Raw genomic sequence first — 24286 nt, 5'->3', positions numbered from 1 at the left:
TTCTAAGGAGATTGGTTTCATGCAGAGACAGGATAGTAATCAGAAATTTCTATCTCACTCACAATAAATCAGAGTGATCTCTGTCCACATTTGTGGCCACCACTGAAACAAAATCCACCTCTGACTGGGGGCTGCACGGCTATTAACTGCTTGAGTTTTGATTTCCAATAAAGATACCTTTTCAATTTGCTTAATGCTTCCAAAATAGGGGTGTGGTTTCCTGGCATATTAGAACGATTTAGTTAGCAGCTGAAGTCCTTGCTAGCCCACAAAAACATGTATAAGGACCATAATTAAAACAAATGTTTGCGATGCAAAAAAGGAAAGTAAGAAAGTGGAGAACAGAGAAGCACATATTTGATTGATATTGATATTGATATTTTAAAAAGTGAATGGCAAACACAAACACCTTTTAAATTCAGGCTCTTCTGCAGAAATAAATCAGAATGTGACGCTTTCTCCCATCACCTTAAATAGATTGGAGTCATGTGAGGGGATTGCAGCAGAAATGCTATCCACAATAGCAAAAAAGAATAAATTGCTCGAAAATTTGCATCAGAGGAAATTGACATTCAGAAGACCTAGGCAGTCCAGACAGTCCATTATCCATTTAACCACATAACTGACTCAGACACAACTGCCTGCCTGATCATGGCTGGCCCAGATGCTTTCGCTAGAAATCTGTTTGCAACGGGGAGGCCTCTGGATGCAGCAATTGCTAGAATGAGGATGCGATCATTTACAAAGAACCCTAAAAAGACAGGAGTGTTTGGTCTTCCAAGGAGAACATTTGGACAAGTTACCAAAGCAGCACATGCTGCATATCCTGGGGTGGAATGAAGGGCTAGCCTTGCATTATTATACCTTAACTAAAAATTCAGACTTGCTCACAGAATTGCATACACTGGGAGTTTCTTTCTATCGTTTAGTGTAGTAAAATGCCAGATATGCTGATTAGGCTGCCCCTATACTGATTTTGTTATGAGAAATTGATCCTACTCTTTATAATGCCCTGCCATCTAAGAGTTTGGTTCTTATTTGATTCTGAAAAGTCTGACTTTTTTGAATATGTAGTGTTGTAGAGAAGGAAGTAACAGAAGAAATCAGGTCATGTGGTGAAGAAAAATATGAGGATATGTGATTGTTAGTTCATAGCATGGTGAAATAGCTTATCAACTCTGAAATAATGGTAGTAAAAAGAACCCAAATAGAAGGAAGTAAGATTTCCATACTTTACTTGAAGTGGCAAAATGTTGATACCAAAAAAAAGTGGGAAATCACACACACATACTTTAATACCGAGAGCAACTATAAAGAAAAAAGTTCAAAGTGCTACTCTCAAAAACACTAAAATAATTCAAAACGAAATATCGGAAAGTATTTAACTCATTATTGACTGGGGACATTTTTGCAGAAACTAATGCCTGTGAGCAGCAATTTGTTATATGAGTGAATATTGAAATGTTTCTGGTCAATAATGTTCAGGTAACAAAAGCCTGTGTTACTACATCTCTGGTCACTAATATGTTAATAATACATAAGAAGGCAAGAAAAGAGAAATGAGAAACAAGAAACAGTGGAAATAAACAGAAAAAAAAAAATCAAGTGGCCAATTGAAGCAGTAACATATCAATAACTTCAGTGTAAATGGTATAAATATATCAAATAAAAAGCAGAAACTCACAGCGGTTGAAAAAGTGACTCATATCTGCTATTTAAAACAAACTCATATCAAATTGAATGACATAGACTGAAAATAAAATAATGGAAATGTATATATATCATGCAGACATAAATAGAAATAGCAACAGTGGCTATATTAGTATAAAAAGAAAAATAGCAAGAAAATAAGAAAAAAGAATAAAATAGGAGACATCACTCTAGATCATACAACGATTAAGTGATAATAAGGGAGTACTACAAACAACTACACATGCAACCTTGTAGAAGTGACTTATTCCTTCAAAGTTACTAGCTACTATAACTCAACCAAGCTGAAATAGATATGAGTGAAGCTAATACAATTAAAGAAGTAAATTCTAAATTGAAAACTTCTGAATAAGATTTTTTGAGATCCAGATCATTTCACTGGAGAATTCTACCAAATATTTAAGTAAGAATTAACACCAATTTTGACAATATGTTCCAGAAAGTAGAAGAGATGAGAATAGTTTCGTATCATTTTATGAAGTCAGTATTACCTTGATACTAAAACCTAAGATAGTGTAAAAAAAAAAAAAAGAAGAAGAAAACTATAAGCAAATAAAGACCAATATTTTTCATAAATGCAAAAATTATCAGCAAATTAGTCTCAAACAGTATATAAAAAAGTATATAAAAACTGTTATATACTATGACCAAGTCTAATTTATTTCATATATGCATAGCTGGTTCAGCATTCTAAAATCAGTCAATGTAATTCACCATACCAACAGCCTAGAGAAAAAAAATATCATATTAACACAGAAAAAGCATTTAACAAAACCCTATACTCATTTATGACTAAAAAAAAGAAAGCTTTCTGCAATTAGAAGTTAGGAATAGAGGAGAGCTTCCTCAACTTCATAAAGAGCACCTACAAAAAAAAAATGATTCTTGGTAGTAAGAGACTAAACACATTTCCTCCAAATCAAGAATGAGTCAAGGATATCCACTCTGGTCTCTTTTAACAAAGTATGCTAGCCCCAAGTATATCAATTCCAATCAAAATCCCAGTAGGCTTTTTAAAATAAATATAGACTAGATTTTTCTAACATTTTTTATGGAAATTCATAGGACCTGGTACTGCAGTCCATGGGGTCACTGAGTTGGACACGACTGAGTGACTTCACTTTCACTTTTCACTTTCATGCATTGGAGAAGGAAATGGCAACCCACTTCAGTGTTCTTGCCTGGAGAATCCCTGGGATGGCGGAGCCTGGTGGGCTGCCGTCTATGGGGTCGCACAGAGTCGGACACGACTGACGCGACTTAGCAGCAGCAGCAACAGAATAGCTAGTTATTGATAAAGAAGGATAAAGTAGGAGGAATCACTCTACAATACTAACGCCTACTATATAACTATAATAATCTGGACACTATGGTATTGGCAGAGGAATAGGCAAATAAATAAGTGGAATAGAAAACCTAGAAATGGAACCATAAAAACACGTCTAACTGATTTTTGACAAAGTAGCAATCAATTCCATGGATGGTCCCTACCTTTTCTTAAGGAAAAATAAGAGAAAGTCTTCATGACCTAGGGATGGTCAGAGTTCTTAGATTTAATATGACCAGCACAATCCACAAAAGAAAAGAAATAGTAAACTGGACATTATCAAAAGTAAAAGCCTTTATCTTTGTATAAACTCATGTGAAGACAAATGGTGGTGCTTTCTAACCCTAGAATCCTGCTACAGTGCAGTAAAAGAAATGCACTGTTGGTGCATGCAACAACATAAATCAATCAGGCACTTACCTGTTGATTTCCTTTGTTTTTGAGGAGGCTTGACTATTATAGAATGTCTGTGTCAACTTTTCCCTTTGTTATAGGTATGTTACTTAGTCCAAAGATCTAGTTTTCATTTCTAAGCCATGCCCATTGCAGAGTTGCAGTAGAAAGTTTTTTTGTTTGTTTGTTTTTGTTTTTTAATCACATCCTTTAACTAGGATTCAAACTTCAAAGTGTGTTTCCCCTACTGTTGATAGAAGCTGAGACCTTTGGTCAGAGTTTCAATCATCTAACTGTAGTTTTCTAAGAGGCTCCCTGGAGCTGACATGTGCACAAACAGTTCTGGGTCATACAGAGTTTTGTGTGAGGTTTACATGCATATTTAGGTACTCTACTTTATATGTTTTTTTCCTCCACTTCCAGAGACCCTGGAATCCTCTAACTCCATTTCATGATGCCACAATCCCATTCCCATAAGATTGTCACTGCTGTTTCAGTTTGAGTTATAGCTGCCCCAAACATTGGCAAACCAGAAGAACCTAAATGGGACAGGCTCTTTAAACACAGCTCTTATCCAGTGATATATATTATATCGAGAGTCAAATTCCTTCCAACTTTTCTCTGCTCTTGTCTTCAATGCATATAAATTTTATCATTGTTATGCATTTTTACTAAATATGCAAGTAAAAACAATAAAAGTGAAAGTGAAGTCACTCAGTCGTGTCCGACTCTTTGCAACCCCATGGACTGTAGCCTATCAGGCTCCTCCATCCATGGGATTCTCCAGGCAAGTGTACTGGAGTGGGTTGCCATTTCCTTCTCCAAAACAATAGTGAACTAGTATTTATTTAGTTTTTATTATGTTTAGGACTTATCATTTTTATATGCTTTGTAATATTAAATTCACAAATATCTTAAGTCCAATGTTATCAAGTAAAAAAAATGAGGTTCTGAGAAGCTATGCTACTTGTACAAACTAACAGGAAGTGACAGATTTGGGGTTTGACTTCATCCAGAATGAATTTCCTTTTCCATTTATTAATTTTAAAATAGTTTATTGATTACTTTATATAGAAAGATTCTGTGTCTGTCGGTAAAAGATTAAATGAGGAGAAAAAAGTAATGAATGGAGACATTTTCTCAACACTCTCAGTAGTGCAGAAAGACAAAAAAAGGAAATAGTGTATTTCCATTCAGTAGGAAAATTGTTTGCCAAACTGAAGCTTACATCCTGAGGTTTTAAAGGAGAGAACTTCCTTACCCCACTTCATGTTAGCTGTGCAACCTGAGGCAAATTACTGATCTCCTCTAAGCCTTCCTGGTGGCTTCCCTGATGGCTCAGCTTCCCTGGTGGCTCAGCTTGCAGTGCTGGAGACCTGGGTTCGATCCTTGGGTTGGGAACATCCCCTGGAGAAGGGAATGGCTACCCAGTCCAGTATCTGGCCTGGAAAATTCCATGGACAGAGGAGTCTGGCGGGCTACAGTCCATGGGGTCGCAAAAGTCGGACACGACTGAGTGACTTTCACTCTATGCCTCTGGCCCTTTGATTACACAATTTAGTTAATAATATATGATTGTTAAAAAAGAAAAAGAGAGAGAGAGAGATAACCTATATAAGTACTTAATATAGTGTCTGGTACCTGGAAGGCTCTGTAATTATTAGTTTTGATGATTATTTAAATAACAGATGAATGGGCTCTAATTCAGGTATAGTAATAGTAGGGATGGTAGAATGTGCCAAGAACAGAAATCCTCCAAGAGCTAATAATACCCAGTTGTGCCTCTAGTAATTTAATTTTAACAAGCAACTCGTGACATAGATGTTCAGATATGGTTTTCTTCAGTTTTTTGGTTTTTTTTGTAGTTACATTTACTGAACACTTTATTCTGTAACACGGATGCATTTGATTCTAGTGCTCCTATTAAGTTTCTACAGTGATGAAAAGATTTGACTGTATTTTGTGTTGAATAATAAAAGTTACACCCAAAGAGCTGAAAGCTTTAACTGACATTGATTCTCACACTGGCTCTGTTCCTATATTTGTGCAGGCATTAATTTAATCAGAGCTAGAATCTGCCTGCAGCAAGGACTCGGCAGCTTGGGAAATTGAGCCTTCTGCTACCCTCACTTTTAAATACATCATTTGGAATTTGTGGTAATAGAATAACTTTATTGCTTAGATATGAACTGTGCATTGTGTGAAGTGTATTTATAAACATTCACACCTATTTCCATTTGAATGGTAGAATGACACTATGATCATTAAAGGAGACTTTTATACCTTTTATATTATATGAGAGCATTTTATATAATATGAGACAATAAATTAGGTTAGTTTATTATGTGCAAGCTGGGTTCGTTTAGGAAATGCTATGTACCTTCTCTGAGCCTCGGTTTCTTTAAGATGGAGATACTCATAGATTTATTGAAGACTGAAATATATCTTATACACGGACCATGTACCATATAAGTTGCTGTGATTCTTAGTGGATAAGTCATTGACCTAGTCTGATTTATTGCTTTTTACATACAGAGTGACAATCTCAAAGACAGAAGGTAAATTGACCAGGGCATTGCAGTTGTCCTGTGGCAGAACTGGGATTGAAACTCTAGTCTTCCAATGCCCTCATCAATATTCTCTTTAGTGTTAGCATAATGACAGATAAAATTGGGGATGGTGAACTAAGCCTCAGAATAGCAACAAACCAAGTACTGAAACAGAAATGCACAGGAGAAAAAAAATTACAGCTGTATATCTGTTCCCACAGGTAATTACTTGGTACTTGGAGGGTCCATGACCTTTGACTCCTTTCACTGATATTTGTTTTATATTGACACTTGAATAATTCTTATCTTATTCCTTAGAGAAAGGAAGGTATAAAGTACATTCTTTATTTCTCAGTAAAGCCCAGCTACTTGCAAAACAAAGTTAGGCAGTTCTCAGTAAAATGACTGAAAGACTGCCTTTTATTATTGTTTTTATTATTATTTATTGTTAATAATTTATTTTGTAATTTTAATAAAATTATTATTACTGTTATTATTACCATTCTTTTGGCATAAAAAGTTGTACTAGGCAGAATGATGGTCCCAAAGAATGTCAGCACTCTACACTCCAAAACCTGTGGACATGTTAGGTTACACAGCAAAGAGGGGGAATACGGTTGCAGATGAATTGAGACTGCTGATCAGCTGACCTTAAAAGGAGATGATCCTAGCTTATTCAGGTGGGTCCAGTATAATCACAAGCATCCTTAAAAATGGAAGAGGATGGCATAAACTTTGTGAAGACAATCTCTCTTTCTCCCTTTACAGAAATCTAAACTAACAGCTTTTGACAGATATATTTTGGTTGGGGAGAGAAGGGAGGAGGTACAAAATAGGGTCAAACCTTTAAGGCAGAGGGAAGGAATTGGATAAGGAGGGGACAGTTATTGCCCTTCCTCTGGCAGCTGCGGTAGAAGTGGAGATGCATGTCTTCACTCATGGAAGTGCTCCATGGAAAATAGCAAGACTTTCATGCAAATAGCTTGGAGGTTATCAGGCTCTAAGGACTAAGCTAAGCATATTCCTGTGTTTTAAATTTATCTGTTATCACAGTTTCTGACTTCAAGTCTAGAACAGCAACTACTTTAATGGTAGTAACTTTGAGTAGAAGCACTTAAGTCTTGTCCCTTGTTTGGATATTGGGTAAAACCGAGCTATCTTTGCATGTTTGTTGAAGTTATAGGCGTATGTATGTTTGTGAGTGCAAATGCACAGAAGTCACAGATTAAAATTTTTGCTAAGCTCAAGGGAAGGACATTTAGATGTATATTTAGACTGCTTTCAATGAGATAGTAAAAAGTGACATTTTGGGTTTTTTGCCTACTTGACTTTGCATATACAAATTTACTATATGATAAGAAAGTGAATTTCTTAAATTGAAGAAAGTAGGGAAAACCACTAGTCCATTCAGGTATGACCTAGATCAAATCCCTTATGAGTATACAGTAGAAGTGACAAATAGATTTAAGGGACTGGATCTGATGGACAGAGTGCCTGATGAACTATGGATAGAGGTTCGTGACATTGTACAGGAGACAGGGATCAAGACAATCCCCATGGAAAAGAAATGAAAAAAAGAAAATGGCTGTCTGAGGAGGCCTTACAGATAGCTGGGAAGAGAGAAGCGAAAAGCAAAGGAGAAAAGGAAAGATATTCCCATCTGAATGCAGAGTTCCAAAGAATAGCAAGGAAACATAAGAAAGCCTTCCTCAGCGATCAGTGCAAAGAAATAGAGGAAAACAACAGATTGGGAAAGACTAGAGATCTCTTCAAGAAAATTAGAGATACCAAAGGAACATTTCATGCAAAGATAGGCTCGATAAAGGACAGAAATGGTATGGACCAAACAGAAGCAGAAGATATTAAGAAGAGGTGGCAAGAATACACAGAAGAACTGTACCAAAAAGATCTTCACGACCCAGATAATCACAATGGTGTGATCACTCACCTAGAGCCAGACATCCTGGAACGTGAAGTCAAGTGGGCCTTAGAAAGCATCACTACGAACAAAGCTAGTGGAGGTGATGGAATGCCAGTTGAGCTATTTCAAATCCTGAAAGATGATGCTGTGAAAGTGCTGCACTCGATATGCCAGCAAATTTGGAAAACTCAGCAGTGGCCACAGGACTGGAAAAGGTCAGTTTTCATTCCAATCCCAAAGAAAGGCAATGCCAAAGAATGCTCAAACTACCGCACAATTGCACTCATCTCACCTGCTAGTAAAGTAATGCTCAAAATTCTCCAAGCCAGGCTTCAGCAATACGTGAACTGTGAACTTCCAGATGTTCAAGCTGGTTTTAGAAAAGGCAGAGGAACCAGAGATCAAACTGCCAATATCCGCTGGATCATCGAAAAAGCAAGAGCTTTCCAGAAAAACATCTATTTCTGCTTTATTGACTATGCCAAAGCCTTTGACTGTATGGATCACAATAAACTGTGGAAAATTCTGAAAGAGATGGGAATGCCAGACCGTCTGACCTGTCTCTTGAGAAACCTGTATGCAGGTCAGGAAGCAACAGTTAGAACTGGACATGGACCAACAGACTGGTTCCGAATAGGAAAAGGAGTACGTCAAGGCTGTATATTGTCACCCTGCTTATTTAACTTCTATGCAGAGTACATCATGAGAAACGCTGGGCTGGAAGAAAAACAAGCTGGAATCAATATTGCCGGGAGAAATAGCAATAACCTCAGATATGTGGATGACACCAGCCTTATGGCAGAAAGTAAAGAAGAACTAAAGAGCCTCTTGATGAAAGTGAAAAAGTTGGCTTAAAGCTCAATGTTCAGAAAACTAAGATCATGGCATCTGGTCCCATCACTTCATGGGAAATAGATGGGGAAACAGTGTCAGACTTGATTTTTTTGGGCTTCAAAATCACTGCTGATGGTGATTGCAGCCATGAAATTAAAAGACGCTTACTCCTTGGAAGGAAGGTTATGGCCAACCTAGATAGCATATTGAAAAGCAGAGACATTACTTTGCCAACAAAAGTCTGTCTAGTCAAGACTATGGTTTTTCCAGTGGTCATGTATGGATGTGAGAGTTCGACGGTGAAGAAAGGTGAGCACCGCAGAATTGATGCTTTTGAACTGTGGTGTTGGAGAAGACTCTTGAGAGTCCCTTGGACTGCAAGGAAATCCAATCAATCCATCCTAAAAGAGATCAATCCTGGGTGTTCATTGGAAGAACTGATGTTGAAGCTGAAGCTCCAATACTTTGGCCACCTCATGCGAAAGGTTGACTCATTGGAAAAGACCCTAATGCTGGGTAGTATTGGGGGCGGGAGGAGAAGGGGATGACAGAGGATGAGATGGTTGGATGGCATCACCGACTCGATGGACATGGGTTTAGGTAGACTCCGGGAGCTGGTGATGGACAGAGAGGCCTGGCGTGCTGCAATTCATGGGGTCGTAAAGAGTCGGACACGACTGAGCGACTGAACCGAACTGAAGAAAGTGAAGTATTACTTAGAGCTATATCTTTATCCGGGAAGGAAATCTTCCACACAAGTGCTCATCAGACTTTGTATGTATCACTGGCCAGAATTCTGATGCCCAGTGACTCTCACCTGCAGAAAAGATTAATCAATAAAGGATCCCACATTTCAGTCTCTGGGATGAAATCAGTAACTGCCAGGAAGGAAGAAAGGTGAAGGAAAATGGCTATGGTTAGGCACACAATTTCTTCCAGAAGGGAATGTGTACTTGCTATGGGTAAATTAAATTTTTATAGGAATCTAAAAGATGAGTATTAAGACATTTCCATTTTGGAAATTAGTATAGAAGTCTTTCTACCCAATGGTTGTTATTTTGGAAATTCTTCCCTTCCTTATCATGCGGAGGACACAAAACCGTCATCAGACAAGAAAAATAAGGAAGAAGACAGAGGAGTCCTGAAGTTAAATAAAACAAAGCTCTAACATTTTTACCAGAAAAGAATTTGGGAAGGGAGTATAGAATAAATTCTTTATAGCTCTCAGTCTTATACTGAAGTGCCATTGAATAAGATAAATAGTCTACTAGTGTGTGACGCAGAGAAACACGGTGTGAATCAAAGCAGGCAATGTTATTGCTTTCCAAGGCAGCAGTTTAACTAAACTGAGAGTACTATATCTGGTCTTTGTCACTATTTCTTAGATAGGGTATAATTTCTCTTGAAGGACTATTGCACTAAGTCACTTAATGATACCAAGCTTCCAAGATTTAAGATGTAAAGGAAGAATGTTAGAAGTTGTGCATTTGTTCACAGGGAGGTAAAAGGGAGTTTAAATTCCCATTTAGCCTTGGCAGTTTCCCTCACTGGCAAAGACTATTCCTCTCTTTCTCTTTTTTTTTTTCTTTTTATTCAGTGCCAGTCCATATTCTGTTGCCACTTCTCTCACGCACCACTTTAACTGCAGCACGTTATGTGAGGAGCACAAGTAAAGCAAGGAATCAGTGCTGCTCTGTGAATCGTCTGTCACTGGGAGCCTTAAATGCAGGTTTCTTTCCTGCCTAGAGGAAAAGACAGTAAATGCATTTTGCGTTGGGGAGAGCAGATTGTATGTTCTTAATAACTGGCATATTTATTATGACTTAAACAGGAAACTGCATATTTGTAGGTTGATAACCAGTTGGGTAGAATCATCAGCTTTGTCCACAGGCAAAATTACAACCAAGGCTATAAGTTGTACAGTTCTTCCGCAAAACTAGTGTTAATAGAATAAGGTTAATTAGACCTTAGACAGACCTAGGTTAATTCCCTGGCTGTTCATTGGCAACTGTGATGACTTGAGAAAGGTACATGCCACCCAGAGCTTCAGTTTCTTCATCTGTAAAATCGAGATAATGATTATACACATCAAGTTAGGCTTTAGTAATTTTAAAGGAGATAATTACTGTAAATTTCTGCATTAGGATCTGTTACACAGAAAGTGCTTACTTCATATCAGCTATGATGCTGACAATAATAATGCCAACAGAATCCAAGTATGCAGTCAGTAGACATTCAAAGAGCAGTTTTCAGAAAAGAAAAATAGAAGTTTATGACTGTACAAATATAAATCAAAGCTTAAAATATATTAAAAATGAATTCTGAGATGCTGTGCAGACTTGGTCTTTATAGAGTCAGGCTAAAGGCCTCTCTGTATTTTAGCTGAATCTGCCACCCCATGTAAGTAATACATGGTTAAGATATGCTGGTCATATCTTAACCATTAATGATTAATAAAATGGGTATTGCCTCATGAGTCCACATGGTTCATACCAGTGTCAACATTTAGTAGCCCTTTTGACCTTTGGAAAAATATTTAATTTCTCTGTGATGAAGACTTTGTATTGTGAATTGGGAGCAATTGTAATAGCTGTTCCATAGGGTTGCATCTAAGATTTTTATGAAATTATTGTGCAAGGACTCAGAATAGTGCATGACATATAGTAAGCATTCAGTAAAATTTAACAACTATTAGTGGTGGAAAAAAGAAAATCCCATCAGTTATAGGAGGAGAAATGGCCTGGATCCTGACACCACATATTATAGTTTCAAACTGACATTCAACTCAAATCAGTTGGGAATAGAACATCATCTTTTTCTGCATGCATCAGGATTTGGTGCTAAGAATACAGTGGCTTAAATAAAATCGAGGCTTTTTATTTTTCCTCTGAAGGTGCACAGTACCGAATGTTTCAGAAAGAAGAGAGCTCAAAGAGAAGACAAAAGAACATGCTGTTTTTCAAGCTTGAAGTAGAGAATCAGCTATCATAATACACCTTTATGGAGACTTGACAACACGTCTTAAGAGTAAGCATTGTTTGGAAAAGCTTTACTACCTTATTGATTATTTTAAAATATTGCAGAAATATATGTCTACTTCATAAACTTTGGGGTGGCTGATTACAGCACTGTTTGCAGAAATCCAGGTTGTGCATTCACCCCTAAAAACAGTTTGGCTTGTTTTTATCTTCTGTTTGAGATTCTTCAACAGTGGAAAGATGATACTATATAATAACTGAAGTATGGTACATCTGAAAAGTCAGTAACAACTGTCATTCTTTTCCCACATTTGTTGTATTCTTTCACAACCTAAGATAACCCAATTAAAAATAGTCTTGTTAAAAACAATAGTTTGCCAACCCCTTCTTTTTGTTGGGCCTGCTGTACAAGTAATGGAGACTCCAAAACAAATGAGCAATAGTCAGTGCTTGTAAATCTAATAAGGGGATTTTCAAAAAAACCTTTTTTCTCTGGAGTTCTCTCCTACATACTGGTTAAGAAGGTGCCTGTAGTTTGCCTCTGTTTTTATAGGAAATATAAATGTTAAGTCTCTTAGCATACATTTTTTTGGAATGCTGAAAACAGCCTAAGTCGTAAACTAGAAAGCATGGAAATACCCTGGTTTCTAATTGTGAAGCTACCCTTTATCCATCCATTCATCCATCCACAATCTATAGACATGCACTGCCCAATATGGTAGTCACCTATGACTATCAAATTTTTAACTTATTAAATTTAATTTAAAATGTAGTTCCTCAGATGCTTAAAGTCACATGTCAATGCTTGAAAGTCACATATAGCTGGTGGCTACCATATTGGAGAGTGCAGATGCAGAACATTTACATAATTACAAGTTTTATTGGTCAGTGCTGGTGTGGATTCCTTAGGACTCCCTATCTGCCTCCCCCCACAGTTCTTCCCTCCATGCCTACTGCACCTTTGCAATGTCTCCTTCAGTCTACAGGAAGTTCCTGTTTATATTTAATGCAAAACAAATTCACATACAGAAATCTGCTTAATGCCCTTTAACTTTCTCATTTTGGATTTGGAAATGTTAGAAATGGTGGATTTTTATATTCTTTAGTCTCATGAAATTTGTTGATCTCTCCACACTTATACTCTTTAAGATCTCAGTTCTAGGTCTCCCTTCCATGAAATGGCATGGGCCATACATGTAGTAGAAGTCAGTTTCCTGCTCTTCATTGACCTCTACCATATTCATACTCTTGCACTGTCCACATATTGCACCATTAACTTATATTTTTCCAGACAGCACTTTTTAATTTAAACTACAAGCTTCCTTCACTTCCCTCCAGTCTAAAATTCTTATATGGCTTCCAATTTTTCTTAGAATAACACCAATAATGCTCAACATATATTGAGTGCTTTACTTCATGCTAGATGCTATTCCATTTGATTCTGTAGATCACCTCTTTTAATCCTCTGAACAATCTTTTTTAAAAATTAATTATTTATTTGGCTGTGCCAGGTCTTAGCTGCAGCATACAGGATCTTTGATCTTCATTGTGGCATGCAGGATCTTTGAGGCATGTGAACTCTTCACTGCAGCAGGTGGGATCTAGTTCCCTGCCCAAGGATGGAACCTGGGCCGCCTGCATTGGGAGCACCGAGTCTTAGCCACTGGACCACCAGGGAGTCCCCTCAAAACAATCTTAGAAATAGCTATTATTACCCCCTCCCCTGATTCTTGACACATCATATAGATGAGGAAACTGAGAAAGGAAGAGCTGGGATAACTTTCTCAAATTTACATAGCCAATAAAGTGACAAAGCTGATATTAGAAATTACAGAGATTGGTTCCAAAGATAAGCAACCACATCTTCATATTTGTGTTTCCTCATAGTGATCAGTCCCTATACCTCAGCCAGAAGAGATTGAAATGTAGGCATTTGCAGCTAACTTGTTAGGGGGACAGACTAAACTAGAAAACCGACTCCAAATCATTGTTCTCTTTTGTATATTATCCTCTTTTATTTAGCTTGTTCGGGTATTAAATTATTAAAAAAAAAACTGTAACAAGCATCAGAATCATTAAAAAAGTAGTTACTTCCATGCTGCTATATCCCATGACCTCTTCTAGACCCTGAGTTTCAAAACTGAAGATTACAGATGCAAATATTAAAATGAAATGCTAAGTAACAGAATCCCAGTTGACCATACCCTCAAATGACTGGGATTTTCATAAACACTTTTGCATTTTGCATAAATATAAATTTCACTGTATGACAAACTCTATTACGTAAAGCCCATTTCCTTTGAAATGTTATTCTCTAAGACTACAGCAGCCTGGCATCATGCAGGCAAGAAAAAAGCCTCCATTAAGTACTGTGCCCAAAGTTTCATAGCTGTGGCATAACAAGCTTTGGAATTTATAGAACAATTATAGAATTATAGAACAATCAAAGCTTTATATAACTGCTGCAAATGCTAGCTTCAGCACCCCAGGTGGGCTTTTAGGAAATGCTAGTGCTACTAGTGCAAATGCTTTTTAAAATCTGTTGTTGTTTGGTGCTTCTTGCTTGCTTTTTTCCCCTTTAATTTGTTTGATTGGTTGGTTGATTGATTTTGCCTATTTTTGAGCAAAATTTTCTCTCCTTACATTCCACTCCTGTATAACATTTAAAATCATCTAAGCATCTATACATCCAAAAAGTGTTTAAGACACAATGATTGCCTTAGCAAAATTACACTAGTCAATCCTTACAGTAATCTTCATTTGAGAGATAGGAAAACGGAGGCACAGAGGGGTGAAACAGGTTGCTCAATGAGAAACAGCAGGTAAGCTATAGAGCAAAATATTAAAATGTACCTTGTTGACCTTCAAGCACATGCTTTTTAAAAATATTTATTTTACTTATTTGAGTGTGCTGAGTCTTATTTGTGGCACACAGGATCTTCAGTCTTTGTTACAGCATGTGGGATCTAGTTTCCTGGCCAGGGATCAAAATTGGCCCCCTACACTGGGAGCGTGGAGTCTTAGCCAGTAGACCACCTGGGAAGTACCTGCAAGCATATGTTTCCACCAAATCTCCTGTGCCCATCCCCCTTTTCTGTTTTCTGGAGCTGGGGTGGCATAGTAAAGAATACCATGAATTTTGGCATTAGGGTAGTTTAGGTTAGAATCAGGTTCTGGGAAAGTAGTTTATGTCTTACAGTCTCATGCACTCATTATAATTTAAGCCAATCATCCTAAATTTTAGAAAATTCTTGCAGAATAAAATGAGACACTCAATGGGCAGGCAGGAAGTTCAGTTCTTATGTTCCCAACCTTCTTCCTTCCAGGGAAAGGCCCTCTGATGCATCTCTTTCCTCCTTTGATTAATGACATGGTTTTTACTTTATCCTTCACTCTTCTCTCCTGACACTACTATCCCTTGTCCCTCTCTCTTTCTTTCCACCTCTTACTAACAGAATTTATTTAAAAATAATGTCTACCTAAGATGTGGACCTAGCCCTGCTGCTTAATTGAACTGAATAGAGTTATGAGCATTTTAACCTTGAGTCTGTTTCTTCATTTATAAAATTCAGTAGGTATTCTCAAAGATGCTTCCCAGAACTTCCATTCTGTAATGTTGATGATATTTCTTTCAGACACACTGGGCACTTATAAAATTTTATTCTACAGATTCTATCCTAATGTTTTCACATTTCCCAACTTCTGTACCTTACGCTAATTTTCTCATCTTTTATTGACAAATGGAAAGTCATTAAACATTTGAAATGAGATGAAACATCTTGCTCCATCACATTTCAAGTCTCCATCTGGCTTTTGCAATTGGAATTTAGTGGCAAATGTGATTCTGAGCTTTGGGGGGCTGTATGTGAGCAAGAAATACTGATGCCATCAGCCCACATGTCTGAACAGCCCTGAACTTTGTAGTCTCCATCATTTACTGAGAAACAGATGGCAAAGAAAATAATCCTAAAATGATCCCATTGTGAGGATGTGGGGAAGGGAAAGAGAAGAGGAGGGAGGGAAAAAGAGGGAGAAAGGAAGAGAGATGTTGATTTAGAATCCTGCAGTGCATTTGTGCATTTATTGTCTAGAAAATAAAAAGGATTTCACTGGGAGAAAGGTAGCCTTTGCTTCTTGAGGGAAGCACCAGTGAGTGTATATAAAACAGTGCTTGAAGACTGAGGAATCATTGATAAATAATTTGTTTAAAGGTATGGGTCTGAAGGAGCAGACTCGAGTTACTACAGTGGGAGATTAGAAAGAATGTCATTCCATAGTTTTTCTGGCTAACCCCGAGTCTCTAACAGAGACATTGATTCTACCTCATAACTTAAGTCAGCTATGGGAAAGACTTTCCAGTACTATAGCACATATAAGTACTATAGGCCAGGAGTTGGTGTCTGAGTGGAAATTCTCCAAAATTCCAAGTACAAAATGGAAAAGTGAAAGTGTTAGTTGTTCAGTTGTGTTTGACTCTGCAACCCCATGAACTGTAGCCTGTCAGGATCCTCTGTTCATGAAATTCTCCGGGCAAGAGTACTGGAGTGGGTAGCCATTCCATTCCCTTCTCCAGAGGATCTTTACCACCCAGAGATTGAACCCGGACCTCCTATATTGCAGGCAGATTCTTTACTGTCTGGGCCACCTCTGACCTGATACAACTGAGCTCTGCAGCTGGAGTGTCTAGATCAGTAGATGGAAGTTATCAGTAGCTCTAACAAAGAAGGTATGGAAAAAGACACCAATGCTCTTTATTAAATTAAACATTTCTAGAAATATTTGAATATATGAGATACTAAACAAAGATGTATTCATTGAATTTTAGTGTTGTTGATCAGAATATCTAGCACCAGAATAGCTTGTAGAATATCTTTCATAATATTTCAGAAACTAGAATCTCCTAGAACCAATTGTATTGTCAAAAGCTTTCCACTCTAAAAAAAGTAAAAGGTGAAAATATTCAATGATGCTTTTTCTCTTTTTAAAGCAATATAAATTATTTATTGATTTAAACATGAGTATTTTTTCTCAAATTAATATAATTTCTGCACTAAAAGAGTATGCCCAAATCAGATTTACTCGTACTATTAAATAATAAGGAAACTGAACTGTGAGGTGGCAGGGAGAGCAGGGGCGGATTATAAACCACATAGAAGCCAACAATGCCAAAAATTTACAATCACAGAGTAAAATAATATTTCAAGGCTTTCTGTCAGAGCTCAAGGGTATAAAAGTAGATATGACTATTTCACTCGACTCATTATTTTTCTTTTCCTAACACAAGCAGATCAGACATTGATAGAGATTAGCTGTGCAATCAGTGCTTTTGGTTGGAATTTCCAAAACAAACACCATGAATGGTTAATGTATATAAAGGTACTTCTGTTTAATAATAATAACCTTAGTTCTGAATTAATTATTTAAAGGTCTCTGCTTCCTTACACGCTCCCTATACATGTCGGCATTTTTAGAAAGACATTCACAGAGAGTTCCAGGCTATCCATTAGGGAGTCTTACATTGATCTTTAAGGGACCCTGAGGAAGGACTTACCTCAACATCAAGGTCTTGGTTCTCTGAAGCATAGAGAACTGAAACAGATCATTGTTTTTCATACCAAAAATTTTAGAATTTTCTTGGTGTTCTAAATAATTTAAATGTGTCTAATTACTAAAGCTGCAGTTCAGTACCCATTATCCCCAGAAGCCATTTTTGATCGCTAAACATGGAAATGATCTAGGACTCCATTCTGAACAACCATGCAGCTTTCAACATACCTGTTCACAATACTTAGCAGTTTTCAGCTTCAACTGCATTTATTAGCAAGCTTTCCCTACCACATGTAATTTAGCTAGCTCTCTGTTTCCCATAGAACTCGTTTCATAAGTTTATACATGGGAGGAGATAAAAAGATCATTGAAAAATAATTTTAATTAATTGATATATTCATCGCTTCTTCTGGTGAAACAAAGTATGATATATATTCACGTGGTGGCATCTTGAATGCACACATAGAAATGTAAATTATACACTTAAGGTTTAAACATTTTACTATATGCAAAGTACACTCAATTAAGATAACCAAATACTAACAGAAGGAGTAAGCCAGTATCTGTTTCTTAAAGGTATGTTAGCCATGTATAGTATTTTTGAAGTATGACTTGGAGGCCTCTGAGTTCAATACACTCATTCTGTGCTGCTCCTTGATATAAAAGATAAATATAACCTAGAAAAACAGACTTAACATACAGAGATATGGAAATAACTCTCTGTCTCAGAGATGCATTATTTGGTTTGTCTATACTAATTGTTTAATAATAGATTTATCCTATCCTCCAAAGAGATCTTCCAAAATACAAAAATCACCCCATCATTGCCCCTTTCAGAGGTTCCCTGTCTTCTTAGTACCGTCCGTATAAGATCTGAGCTCCTTTGCATGACATATAAGACCTCTAAGCTATGGCCACCAATTTCTACTTTAGTCCCATACTCTCCTATACCTCTAACCTTCTTTGTAAGTGTTGTTTTTTCCTCCCCAAAGGACTTCTCTGCTTTTTATGCTCATCTTTTACTATTCAGCTCTAGTAACATTTTTTTGTAGCCTTCTATGAACACTTCTCCAGGTGAGAATACTGGAGTGGGTTGCCATTTCCTTCTCCAGGGGATCTTCCCGACCCAGGGATCAAACCTGGGTCTTCCACATTGCAGGCAGATGCTTTAACCTCTGAGCCATCAGGGAAGCTCACCTGGAGAATCCCATGGACGGAGGAGCCTGGTAGGCTACAGTCCATGGGGTTGCAAAGAGTCAGACACGACTGAGCGGCTTCATTTTCGCTTTATGAACACTTCTACACCTTAGACTTTTACAAAGGTGTTTCTTTCTCAAAAATCCCAAAGTACCTAATGACAGCATAGTGTTACTGAAAATATTAAATAAAGTAATATTTTTACAGCAATTAATATGGCATTGATACTTGATAGATACTAAATCCGGGGATCGAACCCAGATCTCTTACATTGCAGGCAGATTCTTTACCAGCTGAGCCACAAGGGAACTCCAAGAATACTGAAGTGGGTAGCCTATTCCTTCTCCAGTGGATCTTCCTGACCCAGGAATTGAACTTGGGTCTCCTGCATTGCAGGCAGATTCTTTACCAACTGAGCCATGAGGGAAGCCCACTAAATATTGGTAAATAGTATTTTAAATGATTACCAAGCACATACTCCATTATTGCTTATAATGTATCTTATAATTATTCACCCAATACCCCTAATAAACTTGAAGTTTATCAAAGATAAAGCTGTGTTTATCATGTTTGAAAAATATGAATAGAAATGATGATCAGGCAAAGGGTAAGACTTGTAATACTGTTTTACCTATTTGAAAAATTCTCATATGGTTTTGAATGAGATTATATATTTAAAAAAGCTTCTTAATACAAACTGTATCTTGGTTCAGGTATAACATTTTGTATAATTTAAGCAGTTTCTGGTTGTAAATCTGTTACCTTGATAAATAATGTATATTGCTTACAACTGCCGGCATAGTCTTTTCTCCAGCAATACCACCTAAGTTACTGAACACAAAATAAATGTGGTAGAATATTTTATAGCTTCTAGTATCTTTTAAAGAAATTTTTGTGATGTGGTAAATTCTATGTAAGATATATAGAGATATATAGTAGGAAAGCCTAGATTTTGTGATATAGAAATAGATAAAATCTATATGTGTTTATGTATATATATATATGCATATATATGTATATATATATAAATCTTATTTATAGTGGGAAGACTTTCCTTGATGCTGGAAAAGATTAAAGGCAAAAAAAGAAGAGGGTAGCAGAGGATAGATCGTCCGATGGCATCACCAACTCAATGGACATGAATTTGAGCAAACTCTGGGAGATAGTGAAGGACAGGGAAGACTGGCGTTCTGCAGTCCATGGGGTTGCAAAGTGTCGGACACGACTTAGCTACTGAATAACAACAACAATCCAATAAGTATCCATTCAATAGGTTGAAAGGGCAGGTTTGATTTTCTGATTTCCAAGCCTAGGTCTTATTAACGAGAACACTAGTAGACTCTGTCATATATTTAATCATGAGGAAAGATGGCTGATGGGAAGGAACTAGACCAGCAAACTGGAAAGATAAACATAAGAATCAACATAACAAAAATAAAAATCAAAAAGGAATGTTTAATAGCCCTGAACTATTTAACTAAAGGTCTAAATAGTATTGTATGATTCCATAGTCTTCTCTCAGTGAATTACTATTTGTGATAGATAAGCAAACTATGTGAAGAATAGTTGAGGTTTTTGTAAAAGTTACATCTTAATAATGGCTCCAGTTGTGTGTGTGTGTACAACCACAGAAGGAGAAAGATTTATTTTTTAAATACTTTGAGCTGAAAAATGAAAACAAATGAATATGCAGTAACTATACTAGTGTCTCTCTCAAACATAGGGAAAAAGTTGTGCTTACAAACCCCAAATTTCTCCTAAATATATAGCTTTTTTTTTCTTATGCTACTGTACTTTAATTCAGTGACTTAGTCTCTCTAAATTTTATTTCTCAACTACTTGCTGGTACCGTCTCTTTTTTTCCCCCCACAGAGACCTGCCATTAGGAGACTAAGGATAATTATCAACAGGACAGTACAGCTTCAGTGAAGTGATTATGCCCAACTTAGTATATCAAATACCAGTTTGGCTCTATTTTCAAGAAAGATATCATTTACCTTAGCATCAAAATTATAGTCACATCTAAACAAAGACAGATACAGAAATAAAAATAGGGGCTTCCCTGGTAGTTCAGATGGTAAAGAATCTGCCTGCAATGAGTGATACCTGGGTTTGATTTCTGGGTTGGGAAGATCCCCTGGAGAAGGGAATGGCTACCCACTCCAGTATTCTTGCCTGAAGAATTCCATGGACAGAGGAGCCTCATGGGCTATAGTCCATGAGGTCTCAAAGAGTTGAACGCGACTGAGTGACTAACACACACACACATAAAAATAAAATGTTAATAATCCCAAAATGAATAGTTCTGCTTCTAGAGCCCCTGTGGTTTTCTCTTATCTAAGGTACAAATAAAAGTCATCTTGGAAAAAAGATGCGGGTATGATAAACTCTTCCTAACTTTCTTTTGTGTTTTGGACCAGTAGTATTCTTGGGTGCCTTTGCATGAACAAGTGGCGCTCATACGTCAGACACACAGGAAGAAAGACAAATGATTACAGCCTAGCAGTGATAAGCAAAAATATCAAGTTATGTATTTCTGTTGTTTTTTAAACTTGTAGAATTCAATAACTGACTCTTTAAAATGGGAACATGAATTCCTAATTCACTGACATAGTATTCAAGAAATAAAGCCATATGGCATGTAGAGTGTCTAGTACATTAAACCTAGCGGAAACCCAGCTATAATACTCATACTCCTACTGTCTCACACATCCACTCAACTACATCCATGTATGTACTGACACTGTGCCAGGTACGAAAGTCTTACTTTATTCATTTTTTTTGTTTTTTTTTTAATCATTATAACTATTTTTAAATTGATTTTAATTGGACGATAATTACTTTATAATGCTGTGATGGTTTTTGCCATATAGCAACATGAATCAGCCACAGGTATATATGTGTTTCCCCCACCCCATCCTGAACCCTCCTCCCACCTCCCTCCCCACCCTATCCCTCTGGGTTGTCCAGAGCACCAGCTTTGGGTGCCCTGCTTCATGTATCAAACTTGGCACTGGCCATCTGTTTTACAGATGGTAATGCACATGTTTCAGTGCTATTCTCTCAAATCATCCCATCCTCGCCTTTGCCCACTGAGTCCAAAAGTCTGTTCTTCCTTTGCTGCCCTGCTGTAAGATCATCATTACTGTCGTTCTAAATTCCATATATATGCATTAATATACAGTATTTGTCTTTCTCTTTCTGAAGAAAGTCTTATTTTAAAAGAGAAGGGAATCCAGGTAACTTCATCTCAAGTAGACTTGCTATAGATATGTTGAGTCTGTCCCTTTTGAAGCACTATAGCATTGGAGTCATGGCATTAGAAGATTGTTAAAGGCTTTAGAAGATTGTTAAAGGGATGTAGTGAAACTTCTCAGGACTGATGCTCAGTTCTGCCAGTTTGTCATAGAAATAACATTTCTTGAGCACATGGTTTCTAGCACATTACATTTAACTGTTAATTGATATTTACCTGGGTATATGTAACCTTGCATTGCATACATACTGCCACACATACAAATGATTCTGAAACATAGCATGTTAGCAACTAGAGTTCTTCAGGGAGAATGCCCAACTCACCACCCTAGTTTCAAGATGTAAAAGCAGTCTAACACTTGGTCATTGTGACTGTGTTCCCTTTTTCCCTTATCCTTTGTCAAAGGAAGATAACAAGTTTGTATTGTAGAGATGAGAACATTATACTATATATCTGTAGCATTAATGATGGGTATATGATGAGAGTTTAATAAGTATAAGAAGCTTTTCAAGTTATAGTACTGATTGCTGTTGAGTCTTATGATTTTTTATATTATTTCTGTGGTTGTTATTATTTAGTAGAAGAACATAGCTTTTAAAATCAACAAAATTAAGATTTAAATCATTTAATCTCTGAGTTTGATTTTTCACATTTGCAAATAATAAGGTTGATCTTATAAGGTTGTGGTAAATAAATGAGCTTTTATATGGAAACCAATTGGTTTGGTACATGTCACAGCAGAAGCACACACATTTATATAGTTATATTGATTTGTTTTTATATTCATGTTTATAAAATATCAGATTAACAACAGTATACATATTGTATATAAAACACATCTTTTAAATAACGTATATTTGCTAGCTTCTTGGGTTTATGCTTTCCTCTGAAATATTTTGGTTGTTCATCATGTTTGTTTTCATGAGTGCCTAATGGGCATAATAACTACACAGGAAAACAACCAGACCTCAAAAACTAACCTTGATGTATATTTCATACTCAAAACTGAATAGAAAAAAGAAAACTTTTTTTTTATTCTACTGTCTTCTGTCTGCTTCTATCTCTATAGAGTCAAATGCTATTCTTTTCCAAAATAAAACATATCATTGATATGATGGTCCAAAATAAATAGCCTTTCTTGAACATTAATCGGGAACTTTGCTGGCAAGAAGATTCCAATATCAAAATGGCCTACAGGCAGAGACATTTCTTTGTTTCTCTGTTCAACTGTTAAGAATATGGTCTGTCTGATGCATTCATATTGTTATGAAAAAACTCTTTTACAATGAGCTATCTAGCCTTTCAGACAGAGGGATTTAACTGCCAAACAATATCCTATTGACAGAGCATAAGTCATTTAGAACTGAATGAGTACTTCCAGTGGATTGAGCGCAAAGTATATGTGGTTCACGCACTAAGATGATTTTAATATAGTGGAAAATACTGGTATCAGCAGCATATTTCCAGAACAGTTGGCTGCTGAGACTGAGTTTTTTCCTTGTTGTTTTTTAGGTGTACAAAGCTGCAGAAGAACATGCAGTGGTTGAGGAAGATCATGAGCAAAGATTTGAAACCAACATGAAATGACAAGGTAGGCACCAGTAAACACTGCTAATTGCTCAATCTTAGAGTATGAGAGTAAAAAGAGAAAGAAGAAGAATTAAGGCTAAAACAAGAACATCAGACAGTTGAACAAGAAGAATCTTTGTTTAAGCTGTGTTGGTCAAGGAGAGTGTTTAAGCAAAGTAAATGACATTCATACAGGCTTTTGTTGTAGTTGTTGCTGTTATTTCAAGGTTACATTTCTCTTTTTGAAAAAAGAAAAAAAAAGCTTTATTGAATTTTATAAACAAATTGAAAAAATAACCCTAAAACTTATATAGAGCTACAAAAGACGCCAAACAGCCAAAGCAAACTTGATGAAGGACAAACCTAGAGGCAGCACACTTCTTGATTTTAAAGTGTGTTATCAACTATAGTAATCAAAAGAGTATGATACTTCATTGCATGTTCTTGACTTCTTTGTCATAGATTAATTGACTATAGGTGTGTGCATTTATTTTGGGCTTTCTTTCTTCTTCCATTGATCTATATTTCTGTTTTTGTGCCAGTATTGTACTGTTTTAGTTAGTGTAACTTTGTAGTGTAGTCTGAAGTCAGGGAGTCCAATTCTTCCAGCTCCATTTTTCTTTCTCAAGATTGCTTTGGCTGTTTGGGGTCTTTTGTATCAAATCTTAACATTTTTTGTTCTAGTTTTCTGAAAAATGTCCTTGGTAATTTCATAGACATTGCTTTGAATTTGTAGATTGCCTTGGGTAGTATAGTCTTTTGACAATACTGATTCTTCTGGTCTAGGAACATGGTATATATTTCTGTTTGTGTCATCTTTGATCTCTTTCATCACTGTATTATAGTTTTTGGAATATCTGTCTTTTGCCTCCTAAGGTAAGTTTATTCCTATTCTTTTTGTTGTGATGGTAAATGGGATTATTTCCTTAATTTCTTTGATATGTGATTGTTAGGATATAGTAATGCAACCAATTCTGCATATTAATTTTGTATCCTGAAACTTTA

The 24286-nt window shown here is 36.6% G+C and overlaps 1 protein-coding gene across 2 annotated transcripts in view; it reads left to right on the top strand.

The window, feature by feature from the left end:
• The window catches only part of LOC145514265 (uncharacterized), a 985725-nt gene that overhangs the window by 777689 nt on the left and 183750 nt on the right, over nt 1-24286 (top strand). For both annotated transcript variants that reach the window (XR_014060002.1, XM_081511613.1), the window contains exons 5-6: nt 11628-11761; nt 23225-23303. Coding sequence is in view for 1 of the 2 variants with exons in the window: in XM_081511613.1 (XP_081367739.1) it covers nt 23296-23303 (8 nt within the window). In the remaining variant the exon portion in view is untranslated. The remainder of the gene's footprint in view (nt 1-11627; nt 11762-23224; nt 23304-24286) is intronic.

This window comes from Giraffa tippelskirchi, chromosome 7, assembly GCF_054371585.1.
Source record: "Giraffa tippelskirchi isolate mGirTip1 chromosome 7, T2T-mGirTip1v1.2.pri, whole genome shotgun sequence".
Lineage (NCBI taxonomy): Eukaryota > Metazoa > Chordata > Mammalia > Artiodactyla > Giraffidae > Giraffa > Giraffa tippelskirchi.
Note: the sequence above shows the minus strand (reverse complement) of the source record. Positions and strands in the feature narration are given on the sequence as shown.